Genomic DNA, 13,646 nt, shown 5'->3' on the forward strand with positions numbered 1-13,646 from the left:
TTTCACTATTATGTCTCCTTAATTTACCCCATTATTCCACATTGTTTCCTTATTTGTATACCATCATGCCACATTATTCGTTCTTACGCCTCTTTATTCTATAAACGCATCATTCTAACACTCACGTGATTTTGTCACTATAGACAAAGAAGGAAAAAAACTGGTGTTAAACTGACAATAAACACCGGTTAGGGACTACTTGTATATGCGCTGTTATGTTTTCACCCTCGATTGTATAGTTTACAAAGCATTTTAAAGCAACAATAAAAAGCATTTTTATTTATATTTTCAGTTCTTATAATGTTTTCTTTTCATACAATACCGAAATAATATCTCACATACACTAACGCCACATATTAGATCCATATCAGTTAATAAATACTTTGACAAAACGGCGCCAATCCGTAAGCAGCGTAAATGACGTCATCCTAAGTAAACAACTCATTCATAAACAAGCTGACGTTATTTCATACATACAAGAATGATAAATGGGGCACTGATGTAAACACGATACGACGTAAGTTTTTATTGTTGAAAACTTGATAAAATAACGTTTTTTTTTCTTATTATTTCTTTTGTTTGATAATTTCTATATCTTCGCAACAGTAGGGTGCGAAAATCGAACAGCGTTATACGAAAATCGGCACCGGAAGTTATTTCCGCTTGTAAAATAAGTTTAGTGATTTTCCCTATTTTATCGTGTTAGAATCGAAATAACATCGGCCTGAGAAGTGTATATCGGCTATTTAACACCGGTTTTGTCGTTTTGATGCGACAAAATTAACCACTCAGGCCTACGGCCTTCGTGGTCAATTCCTACGCATCAAAACTCCAAACCGGTGTTAAATAGCCGATATACACCTCTCCAGGGGGTCGAACGTATAGCGGTGCGATACTCCTTTAAGCGAGGTGAATTCATGCGATACGTCGTAATGGCGGATTTGTCCGTGTAAACACACGTCAAAGTAAGTGTTTTTTTATTAATTATTTCATAAACCTTCGATTACAATTGCATATTTTGTATTGAGGATGTGAAGATGGGACCGACACACATTTCATCAAAATAACAGAGACCTAAATTCATAATTAAAAAAGTTATTGAAGGTAAACTGACGGCAACCAATTTTGTGTCGGTGAATAAAATCGCTTAATACAAGCTTATATTAATATAGTTTATTTCTTTTTCTTGTTTATTCTATAAGGGTTATCATAATTTAGTTGCATAGCAAGTACCTTTGTGCTCCGATATACATAGACGCTTACTGGTCAAAATATTTTAGTGTACGCTGGGTTTTGGTGCGATAAAATAACTGTACGCTGTTAAAGGTTCGATATTTCTTCATTATCACATCTGTTGTACATGTTTTCCTATGATTATATTAAGAGATCTGCATTATATGTGTCCGTTTCCTGATTTCTGAAAAAAATAAACTTCTTCTTATTTACTTGAAATAAAAGTTTCGTATAACCATCTATACTCGTATAAGTGTTTGAACTTAATTTGAATAACTAATAATAATTATCCTGTGATAATTAGGAGTTGGAAAAAGTAACCTTTACTCTACGATCTTATATAACTATATTTCTTGTCATCTCTCAATTTTAAAAAAAACGTTCATAGCTACTGTATCTTCATTCCAAAAATGTGTCGCCCTTTTATACAACCAGAGTCTTGTTTTTGTACTGTATCTTGTTTGTGATTTATATTTCCTTTTGAGCATGGACTTTGTGTTAAGTTTTTTTTTCTGCAGTCTAATTTATTACTAAAGAATCTGTGCAATTTAATTTTGAAGTTTACTTTCCACTTCCGTTCATGATATGTCTGACATTTGATTTTTTTGCTCTTGATATTGATAAAAATATATTATTATAGACGTTGAAATATGTTTTTTTTTCAAAACGGCTTATTTTTAGTTTTTTTGATAAATGATCAGTACATATGCTGGGATTGACAAATATGCATTTATTTGGATTTTAAATGCGTTTTGAGCTCCACATCCCAAGTGTCTGTGAATATTCGCGAAATTCACTGCCAATATGATTGCCTCAAAAACGCCAACCTCAAGAAAAACTCGAAATATTGTTCCGCGAAAGTATTCTAGGAATACAATATATTTTTACCATGTGTATCTTTTTACATTTACTCATTTTTTTTCTTTCCAGTGTTTAAAGATGCCACGTTATAAGAAAAAATCACACTTGAGACTTTATAAAAAATGTCAACGCAAAAGAAAACTTCAAACATCACCATCACCGTTCAAAGCAAAGAAAAGAATCTATAAATATAATTCACCTGCAGCTGCTAAAAGTCTTCAAATATTTCTCTCTCCAAATAAAAATGAAGTCAGTGTTACAATTTCTCCTTCTCCGATGGTCATTCAATTTTTACAGAAATCTCCAACAGTTGCCGTTTCAGAAAAAAAAAGCAAAAGAAAACTTGCTTTTGGATCAGATTATTCAGGAGACAAAGAAAAAAATGAATTAGAAAGAACAATTGATCTCTTAAAATGTCTTGTTGAGAAAGGTGCTTTTTCAACTAACAATATTGCCTTCAAACTATTTCAAGATACATTAAAATGGCATTCGTGCAGCAATACGTCTGGCATGAGATACTCCGATGAAGTAAAAGAATTCTTCTGGACTGGGAGAAGATTATTAGGGGACCAGTTTTTGCGATTCATGCGCGGATTTGCACACAGGGGATTTGTTGTTCAAGGTGACATGTCCAAGGGCAATTATGACCCTTTGGAAACTGATATCAATTTTTCTGTACCATCTGAGCGTACCTTAGACGATTTTCGCCCGCTTGATATAGCATTCAGTGGAAATTTGGAACCTGGCATTATCCATGAAAATATTGAATTATATTCAAAGGCTAATCCAGATGTGTCTTGTATCGTTATGTTTGACGGGAAAAAAATTGTTCCGAATTCTGCAGATGTTTATCTTTTAGATAAAGAGGAGGAGCCAAAGTTGTCTGATATCAAATCTGAATTTGAACACAGATGCGTGTTGATAGATGAATTGATTAAATTGTTTGAAGACATCTATGAAAGAGGATTCTGTAACGCAAATGAGATAACACCAATCGAAAGGGAGCAAATAGTTAAAATGAGTAAAAAGGTTCTTGGATGCATTGGTAATGCTATCAAATCGCTCAGAAAAACATATGCAAAAAAGAAAGTGTATGTTAACACACTTGAGAAAAAATTAAAAGATTCAAATGATGGTAAATTCAAATATGCTTTGAATAAAATCAGGACTCTACAGTATCAAATTAGTATCTGTGTGAAAGATATGCTTCAAGTTGTTAATGATATTCTCCGGTTTTGTGCCATTTTGAATAAGAAGGAACATTTGTTTAAAGTAAATACTTGTAATCTGCATTTTCAACAAAACTACAGGGAGCTTAAGACACCTGAAGAAATTAAAAGAACATGCGGAATTGAACCCAACAGAGTAGAACATACAGAAATACTGAAACAGAGAACTGAAGAATGGTTTGAATTACGCAAATCTGTAAAAGTAACAGGAAGCGTTTTACACAGAGCAATCGGTATGGATACTCTTGTAGCACAGAAAGAACACTATGATATTGTCGTTGGTGGAAAAATAGCTCCTGAAGTCAGCAACACTCAACGAGATGCAATGTCACACGGATCTGAAAATGAAATTAACGCTGTGGCAACTTTTGTGTGCAAAGTGATGCCTACATATTTCCCAAATTATACATTCTATGAAGAAGGTGCATACAAAATTGTGAATGAAAACGGCAAAAGTTTGGTTGTTGTTTCCCCTGATGGCAGTTTACGTGACACTAGTAGACAATCAGTTTTGTCTGTGGAAATTAAATGCCCCTATTCATCTTATATTGGGTCAACACCAGTATATTACGAGATGAAACAAGGGCATGTACTTCAAAACCTAACAGAAGCCCACGTTTTAAAATCGGATGAGCATATATACATAAGTTGGAGTAAAGAATCTACAACTGTGTTCCGAATGTCAAAGAATGAGGAATTGTTGGAAAGGGCCTTGGAGCAGGTAAATGAAATTTATTACCAAGACATACCAAGAAGACCGATAAAGGTTTCACAAGCTGTAAAGGCACTCAAAATCAATATACAAAAGGTGGCATCAAATGCCGAGTTTATTTGTGAAGTACCATCAATAGTTGCAAAAGTGAGCCATGATGAATATGACGATGCAGTATCTCCGTATTATGAACCAAGCAGGGAGAGAAATACAGCTGAGACTGAAATTTTTCTACTTACAGATATGATACAATGCCTACATAAAGGCAAGCAATTAGTTATGAATGCTTTCGGTTTCCAGAAGCCAGTCTCATCTGAAGTTCTAATCCATTTAGTAAGTGACATGAACAGAACTTGGAAGAAGGAGGTAGGACATGGTTTGCCTATATCTTACTTATTCAAAGGATACAGTTTAACCATGGGGACTTCAAGACGTATTCTAGATGAAGTGTTGGATTCATGTCAAGCTTCAGGACTTCATGTACCATGTGTAGCATTTGATGGTCAGTTCGCACATCTGAAAGACACTGATGCCGACAACAACACGAGCACATTGTTTGCTTTTCAAAGGCAATTTTGGTTGAAGGTAAAAAGGCTTTCAAAACGTGAACTAATCTTAGCTATATGCAATTCATATGCCGAATGTAGTGTAACCAGACAACAACTGCCAGAAACCGATGAGACTGGTGAAAGACAAGATTGTTATGGTAGATATGAAGTAGTAAATAAAAAGCGAGGCATTAAACCAATTATTAGTGAAGTGGATATTATCTTTAAGAAAGCTAATGCACAGTCTGAATGTGCTGATAATACTGAAATAACTGACTGTAATGAACTTGATGAAAGTGTTGTTCAGATATTACAACAAATTGTTGACCAACCTGATGATCATTTATCTTCACAGTCGTATTCAAATCCTGGTAATAGAGATTCAGATAATATTAATAATGAAGAAAATGGAGCAATTGAAACTTCAGTAAATAAAGAATTGCAGACATTAATTTTACAGGCCGATGATTATGAAGTCATTTATAAGCTGCTTTGTTCCTCAAAAAGGTTATCCAAATGGAGAAATATAATAAAAGAAGACCTTATAAAAATCTTTGAGTCAGCATCATTGATGAAAAGTGAACTCACTGGACAAGAACTACACGAAATTGTAAAATACATAAACATAAAACTGTCAGGAAAGAATGCGGCAATTAAACAAAGTCTAAGGAAATCTGTAAAAATCAATTGCCTCTGTGCAGTGCTGGGAAATAATTCTACCATTGAAACAAAAGAGAAACCAAGACGTTCAAGGAAGATAGTAACCTTGAAATCTCTCTGTATAGCCGAGATACAGAAAAGAACATATCCCAAGGACGCTGTAGCAGTTTCCCATGCCAAAAGTGTTTGGCAAGCTGAAGAACAGTCCTGGTACGAAAGTTCAAAAACTCATGTTTCAACAGAAATATCTGTTAACTCTGCTTTTGAAAATAACACTGAACAAATTTTAAGTTTTAAACCAGTTTATTCACCCGTATATAATGAGAAGCGTCAACAGCAAGAAGTTTGCTTAATGGATGGAACCCATATACGTACAAACATCAAATCAAAATTGATTCGTTCAAATCTTGGCAAAGTAAGTTTAAGTGCATGGAAAAGAGTTGCTTTGTCTGGTAAAACTGATTTGGCACCCGCCATGCTTGAAGTGCTACACGACGGTAAAATAATGCACCAGCAAAGTGACCCTTATGTCAGAACGATGTTCAGTAAAGAGGTGGAAGTGGAACTTGTATCAAACGGAAATGTTGAAGAGGCCAGATTCTGTAAACTATTTCGAGAGTGGCATGAGGCTGAAGATATGGCAGGAATTTCTGCTAAAGAGAGATGTATGCGCAGCATGAGATTTAGAAATTGGTTATTGGAAGGCTACAGGTTTGATCAGTTTCCTCCTGTTTCGCAGTATGTGAAAGGAATTCCACGAGTCACATTTGAGGGGTTAGTGTGCAGTATAGATGTACATTTGCTACTTTATGGCCTTACTATTACTGGAACTTACAACTGGAGATCAGTTTCCACATTAGTAGCTGAAAACTTTATGGGGGAGCTTGCGGAACGCTCACAAAACAACCATGGTGTACCATCAGGGAGTTCATTGCAAGTGGATATGGCAAAAATATCAGAGCTTCATGCCATGAGGCTAAAGCCAACAAGGTGAGATAAAATGCCAATCAAAGACACTTTTAACATGACATTTCAGTAATAACATAGGATTGTATTATTGTCTTTTTTTCTTCAGTCTTATCAGTGATAAAAGTCACAAGGACCGTTTTCAATTTGGAGTATATATTATAATGTTTAAAATATTTCTTGTATAGATATTTCTTTTTATTCAATGCTAATGATTTTAAAACATGTTCTTTGTAAAGGATTTCCTTAAATATATTATGTCACTTATGTTTTCTTATGTCTGCTTCAATGCAGCATAAACGTGCTGCAAACGGGAATTCAGTGCTTGAATGATTGGAACAAAAATACAGTTATTGGAACATAACAAATATTGGAATAAAATTATTCAATATTTTACTTGCGCTCTAATATTAAAGGGTAAAGAATACAACTTTCAATTCTTCGATACATAATTTCAGATCATTTCAAATGAAAACTGCAAAGTCAAGGGCATACACGATTCCCAGTGATCTAAATGGAGGTTTCTCTTCTGACCAAGACAGTTCAAAAAATACCAATGATACCACAGACATCGAGAATTCAACGGGCATTAAATTAAGTCCTGTTCCTGAACAGAAAATTTCTTCATTAACTATAAGGTAAACAATATTTATTAGTTTTTTTTTTCTTATTTAACATGATTACATAATAAATATCTTAAACAATAAATTTATAGCTTCATTCTAATGTATAATTTTAAGTAGAGATATCGCCGGGCGGAAGCAACATTCGACTTTTTTTTCTTACAGCAAACAAATATACTGTTCAAACAAAATTTTAAAAAGAAAATTAAAGAAAACAAATTTAAATATTTCCTTTTGTTTATTTTAATAGGTCTGTCTATTCACACTTGTTGTTTTGTCCAAGTATGAATCTTTTCCTTAAATGACAATGTTAAGAAAATATAATGAAAGATCAAGTCATTGAAAGGTCAAGGTCATATATAAATTAATCCACACAAGTGTTGTTTTGTCCAAGTATGAATCAAATCCGTACATACATAACAAAATTATGACAACTTAATCAAACAATACTTTCACCTTATCATCAAGGTCAGTTAATGCTCAAGGTCAAGGTCAGTACAGCCTTTTAGTACCTTATCATCAAGGTCAGTTAATGCTCAAGGTCAAGGTCAGTTCAGCCTTTTAGTAGGTCTTTTCCAAAAGGTTGTTTTGTCCAAGCGTGAATATAATCCATTGATTAATTACCAAGTCACAGTCAATTACAGCAAAAAGGCAGTGAAAATTCTATAATTTAACATTTAATATCAAGGTCACTACAGAGTCAAGGTCATTTTGAGTTTGATATACATGAAGGCCTTATCCTTAAGAATGTTGCTTCTTAAAAAGAAGTCAATCCATTAATTAATAGCAAAGTTATAAGCAAACTTTCCATAATTTGACTTTAAGGTCAGTCAGTTTTAAGGTCAAAGTCATTATGACTGAAGGTCAAGATCTGTCTGGTTAACTTGAAAGTCTACCTTTAAATATTATTAACCAATTTTCATTGTCTTCTATTAATAGTTTATCCAACAAGTAAAATTTTAAAAACTTGCCTCATTTTATGAATAAAATACTTTTTATGTAATATTTCAGAGACCATGAATTTGATATCAGAGTGTCTGGGAAAACAAAAAAAGGCGTACTGCGAAAGTTTGGAGAAAGACCAAGAGGGGTGCAATCGGTTCGAACTCATTACAAAATTGATGAAAGTCAAATATTACCTTCTTTAAGTTTAGGACTAACTGAGGATATGCTCCTATAACCCAAAAAGAAAGTTTTGATTCTTTTAACAGCTTTATTGAAAGTTAAATGAACATATCACACAATAGTGAAATTTAAAACAATGTATCTTTGTTATGACTAGAGTTTGATAGTTTGCAGTTCTTACACATTAAAATTTCCTAAAAAATAATGATAATCATAATTATTTTTCAAGTACTATGGATTATAAGTTAAAGCAGCATGACTCAAGATTCATGGTAATTTTTATGAAAAATATTGAAAATGTACTTAGTATTAAAATAGGTAGAAGTAAACAAGGAAAGATATTTACATATTGTACAAGCCAATGTAACAATCTACCTAAATTACTAAATAGTTCAAAGTTTGCAAATAAAATCCTTATCGGATTAGTGAAGTAGAAATATTGTGATGAATACTGCAAAATCAGTCATTAACTGAGCATACCATGTGAATTATTACTTGACATTCAAATCTTTTTACATTTCATAAAATATATGTAAATTTTGCTAGAGTCTGATTTTCTAGAAATATTTTGGCCAGTCTGCAGGCATGCTGCTTTAATTTAAATGGCTGTTTTCAAGCATTTAACATAAAGTATCACTAGTGAAATAGTTAAATCAGTGTTTTAATTTTGAAAAAGAGATTTTTACAAAAAAACATTTTGTATATATTTACTGCTGTTGCAAAGATTATTCCTACTGAAGTATTATTTTGCAAATCTTGATTTAGCCTTTTAAAAACATTATAAACAATTGAATGCCTTTTATCTTAACTATACTGGAAAAAACTGCAAACCATCATGGCATTTGGAAATATTTGTAAACATAATATCATATAAAAATGAGATCATAGTGCTGCCTGCACAAAAAGAGTAAATAAATAAAAAATAGTAATAAAAAGTATTACTCTCCAATAAAAGGAATGTTTAACTCAAAATATATTATATCACTTTAAAGGATATACAATATTTACACAGTGAAGAGGGAATTGTGTCTGTCAGAAAGACATATATATTATATCACTATTTAACATTTTACATTTCTACTTCTTTGGCAACAATAAAGAATTGTACTGTTTAATATTAATTGAGGTATTTGGTATGCCTAATTTGAGCCTTAAATTCTAAGGGTAGCTATGTATAAAACTTTTGAAAATATTCAGCAATATTTACAGATCAAATAAGTGAAATATTTTCATGTAGATGGACTGAAAAGAGGAATAAAAAGGTTTGGCACCTTTTAAAAAAGTGTTTCTTGTTGTTTTACTTTGTTTATTTTTAACTTCCATTAAATTGAATGTCTATGGGGATATCCATTTGCAAAGATACTTCTTCAATAGAAAAAAATTAACAGGTATTAAAATAAACAACATTGAAATATAAAAAATACACAATTAAATATAAACAATATAACATAACCATGAACATCAAATTTGCATATCAACATATGCCTATTCTTATTCACCAACTAACACATATTAAACTGGAAAATGTGTGCCAGACTATGCATGATGTTTTACTCTCCCTTGAAAGAAAAAACTTGACCTAACTGGCAAGATGTTACTCATGAAATTATAAACAAAGCTTATAATAAATGAAAAATAAGGAAAACCATTTAACTAAAAATAGTATTTCTCTACTCCAATTTAGCATAAAAACATTAAAGCCTAATAGAAATAAATGAGCCGTGTCACGACAAAACCAACATAATGGGTTTGCGACCAGCATGGATCCAGACCAGCCTGCGCATCCGCGCAGTCTGATCAGGATCCATGCTGTTCACTATCAGTTTCTCTATTTGTTATAGAGTTTGTGAGCGAACAGCATGGATCCTGACCAGTCTGCGCGGATGCGCAGACTGGTCAGGATCCATGCTGGTCGCAAACCCATTATGTTGGTTTTGTCGGGACACGGCTCTAATAGGTGTTTTTATATGATTTATCTTAATATAATCTTATTGAAAACTTTTATATGGAAAATAGCAAGGTATAAAATGTAAGCACCTTTCATTGAACATTGATAATAGTGGTAAAATATAACACCAGTACCATACTAATGTGTGTGTGTGACAACAGTGAACTGGTGTTAATTACAATTTAGCTATTTTACAAAGTATCAGTGAGGTAATGAACAAATTTCAAGCCTTTTTATATAAACTTTAAATAAAGAAATGATGTTATATATGTAAATTTGGATACAATTTAATCCAACCAATCTCAAAGATGGTATTTTCAGAAATAGATAATGTTTTTTTCACATGACATGGAAATAATGTTTCAAAACTCCTTTATGCATACCTGCTTCAAAAAATATTAACAGAAACACAGCTATCTTTGTGATTAGACTATTCATAAGCAATGCTAGAAAAATAAATTGAACCCTTCTGATTACTAACCATCACAATTCATATTACTTATGACAAGTCTTTTTATGTTCTTTATAGCTTGATCGCCATCTGAAATTTCTTCCACATACAGGGCATACAATCTTTCCTTCAGCATGAATCAGTTTATGCTGTTTGAGATACCTTTTGGCTTTAAAAGATTTATCACACATCTCACATTTGTGTATAGCTGCGACTCTTTTTTCTTTAGTACATACTTTTGATACATGATAGTTTAGATTTTTTTCGTAACTAAAGTATTTCTGACATTTTTCACATTTAAATGGTTTGGTCTCTCCATGACAGGCTGACTGGTGACCAAGAAGATGACCTCTGTTGCTGTATACTTTCCCACATTTTTCACAAACATAAGGCCCTTTATTTAAATGCTTTATATCTATGTGACGCTTCAGACAATACTTGGTCTGAAAAGATTTCCCGCAATATTGGCACAGATGTTGAAAACCTGAGTGTATTTCTATGTGTTTGTCCAACCGGTCCTTTGTTATGTAGGACTTGTCACACATGTTACAGCTGAACTGGTATTTCCCATCTTCAGTGTGAATGAGTAAATGGTTTTTTAAGCTTTTCCTGCAACTGAGTCTTTTTCCACATATACCACAAGTATTTTCATCACTTCCTGAACTGAAAGTAAAACATGTATATTTTAAATAGAAGTATTACCTACAAGTATTATCATTTAATATGTGTAATAAGGAGTAATACAAACTGGCTTGAAAGTGGCTTTTAATGAACAAGCAGGAACAATAGGAATGAGTTTCAAGAAGAAATTAGGAAATAGTAGGGAAAAAATAGGAATTTGACCAAGAAAAGTAAGAATGAATTTAAGAAACCTATTAAGAAATCTTGTATAAATTAACTCACTTTCAAAGCAGAACATTTCAGAAAAATAGCAGTTAATATGTGATATAAGGGGTGTGTTACTTCATGAGGTTCTAAGATCTTTTATACATGCTGCTGTCAAACTGGTTTTTTTTTTTCAATTTATAAATAGAATTGAACATTTCAAACAACCTTTAAAATACAGTGAAAGTACATTTCAGTGCTGTTCTAGAGATAGAGACTGAGAAACAGGTGGTACATCTTTTCTAAAATGTTGCTTAGAACAGACTATTTTTGTAGTGCACATAATTGTGGCCTGTCAGGAAAAACACAAAACTTCAATTTCAGACTTCAGTCAGTCATTGGACACCAATCAGTTCAGTGTCTTTTTTAGGAACAGCTGATGCTCACATGTAAAAAATACACAGTAGTAAATGTTGCAGAGCAATTAAAACATTACAACTTAATTTACAAACAAAACTACTGCCAGATAGGGAAAGTACCAAAAGTACAAATGCTGACACATGTGCAAATAAACATAAGCTATTGAGTATATATAAGATTGAGTCACACTGGTTATGGAGTAAGTATATAAATATCACATGGATTTGTGGGTAACAGTTAAAATATCATCCCAAGGAAAATACTATTACCCAAGATGTTAGCTGGAAACAGTATTTTTAGGAGGGATAATATTTTTACTGTTACTTATAAAAGCTTGTGTATTAATAATTTTATTTCCCAAACAAAAACTGTAATGTATAATACTTTTATTTACATAAAAAATACTTTACCAGATTTTTATACTGTTAAAAAGTACTGTTGCCCTGTAACAGTACAAATCTCTTAGTCACATGGTACACTTGCTTTAACAGTAACAATAACTCCAAGTGGAAATGAATATTTACAAAAAAAGAGATGGGTAATACTATACATTAAATGTTGCAGAGAAATCCTAGTTTAAAAAGCAAAACTACTGGCAGATATGTTTAATCATCAAAAGTATGAATGCTTTCATAAGCAAATACACAAAGCTGTTAATGATGGAGTAGAATAATTATATATTCAAAGCACAGAGCTAATGACAAACATCAGAATTACTGAAATACACAATGATATGCTCTGTATATAATATATAACATCCAATCCATAGAGGAAATCAAACCAGTATTTTTTTTATAAATTTAAAGTTCCATTGGAAAAAAAAGAAGAAAAACACACACACACACACAATTTATTACAGGTACTTCTCAAGGTATTGAATGAACATAAGAATGGATGAAAGTGTTTTTCAACCAGTGCATGTAATACAATAGTAGATCCACTTCTCATATGTTGCTGTTTTAATTAATAAAGTGTTTTTTTTCTGACAACATAATTATGTTATTAATAATAGAAAAATGTATCATTAAATGAAAAACCTTTACTGAATGAATGGAATAAACAAAACGAATATTATCGTGACTATTGATAATTTGATAGAATTTCAAGTTTCTGTGCAATAACTTACCTAATTTTAATATTTTACCTTTGTGAGAAAAGAATATTTAAATTAACTATATCAATCATAGTATAATACATTAATTGACACTGTTGTTTTAATTGACACTGTGATTTGCATATGATCAACATACAAACATAAAACTTGATATTTCATCAATTTTTAATAAGAATGTAATGTAATGAGGAAGTTGCTACAGAAAAACACACCAAAATTTTAGCGTACAGTAGGTTTATCGGAACAAATATTAGGCGTACAGTAAGAAAACTGCAAATATTGTATATATTATCGGATAGATATGGAAAACTATTCTTGTATATCGTTTTTTTATCAAAAATAAACATGTTGGGACTTAAACTAATCGAATATCTCGTTTTAAAACTACTGATACACTATTCGTTTGCATGTGCATATCAGGTTGACGGTTGAATTTGCAGCAACAAATACCTCAATAACTTCCTCAGTACTATAAAATTTAGTATTTTATTTTGACGATCATGAACAATTATAAGTTCTGATCAGCATGCACAATGCTATTCTTCAAGAAATTACAATAGACAACAAATATTTGGAAAAAAACATGCTCATACCCACTTTCGTTTTCACTTTCGTCGTCCATTACGGCGTGTCGCATGAATTCACCTCGCTTAAAGAAGTATCACACCGCTATACGTTCGACCCCCTGCTCTCAGGCCGATGTTATTTCTTAATTATTAACTATAACGACGTTTCAATATTCCCATTACCAGGGGGTCGAACGTATAGCGGTGTGATACTTCTTTAAGCGAGGTGAATTCATGCGACACGCCGTAATGGACGACGAAAGTGAAAACGAAAGTGGGTATGAGCATGTTTTTTTCCAAATATTTGTTGTCTATTGTAATTTCTTGAAGAATAGCATTGTGCATGCTGATCAGAACTTATAATT

At 32.3% G+C, this 13,646-nt stretch overlaps 2 protein-coding genes across 2 annotated transcripts; one reads left to right on the top strand and one right to left on the bottom strand.

Moving 5' to 3' along the window:
* The first annotated feature begins 872 nt into the window (after positions 1-872).
* On the top strand, positions 873-9,767 carry LOC132734812 (uncharacterized). Its single transcript, XM_060721664.1, has 3 exons — positions 873-6,233; positions 6,668-6,847; positions 7,844-9,767. The coding sequence occupies exons 1-3, from the start codon at positions 2,038-2,040 to the stop codon at positions 8,010-8,012; spliced, it is 4,545 nt and encodes a 1,514-aa protein (XP_060577647.1). The 5' UTR covers positions 873-2,037; the 3' UTR covers positions 8,013-9,767.
* Positions 9,768-9,890: 123 nt separating this feature from the next.
* LOC132734813 (zinc finger protein 320-like) lies at positions 9,891-13,397 on the bottom strand. Its single transcript, XM_060721665.1, has 2 exons — positions 13,309-13,397; positions 9,891-11,019 (listed from the first exon to the last, which is right to left on the bottom strand). Exons 1-2 carry the CDS (start codon positions 13,350-13,352, stop codon positions 10,401-10,403), a joined length of 663 nt encoding a protein of 220 aa, XP_060577648.1. The 5' UTR covers positions 13,353-13,397; the 3' UTR covers positions 9,891-10,400.
* Between the last annotated feature and the right edge of the window lie 249 nt (positions 13,398-13,646).

The sequence above is a fragment of the Ruditapes philippinarum genome, unplaced genomic scaffold, assembly GCF_026571515.1.
Source record: "Ruditapes philippinarum isolate M1 unplaced genomic scaffold, ASM2657151v2 ctg20752_1_1_1_1, whole genome shotgun sequence".
NCBI lineage: Eukaryota > Metazoa > Mollusca > Bivalvia > Venerida > Veneridae > Ruditapes > Ruditapes philippinarum.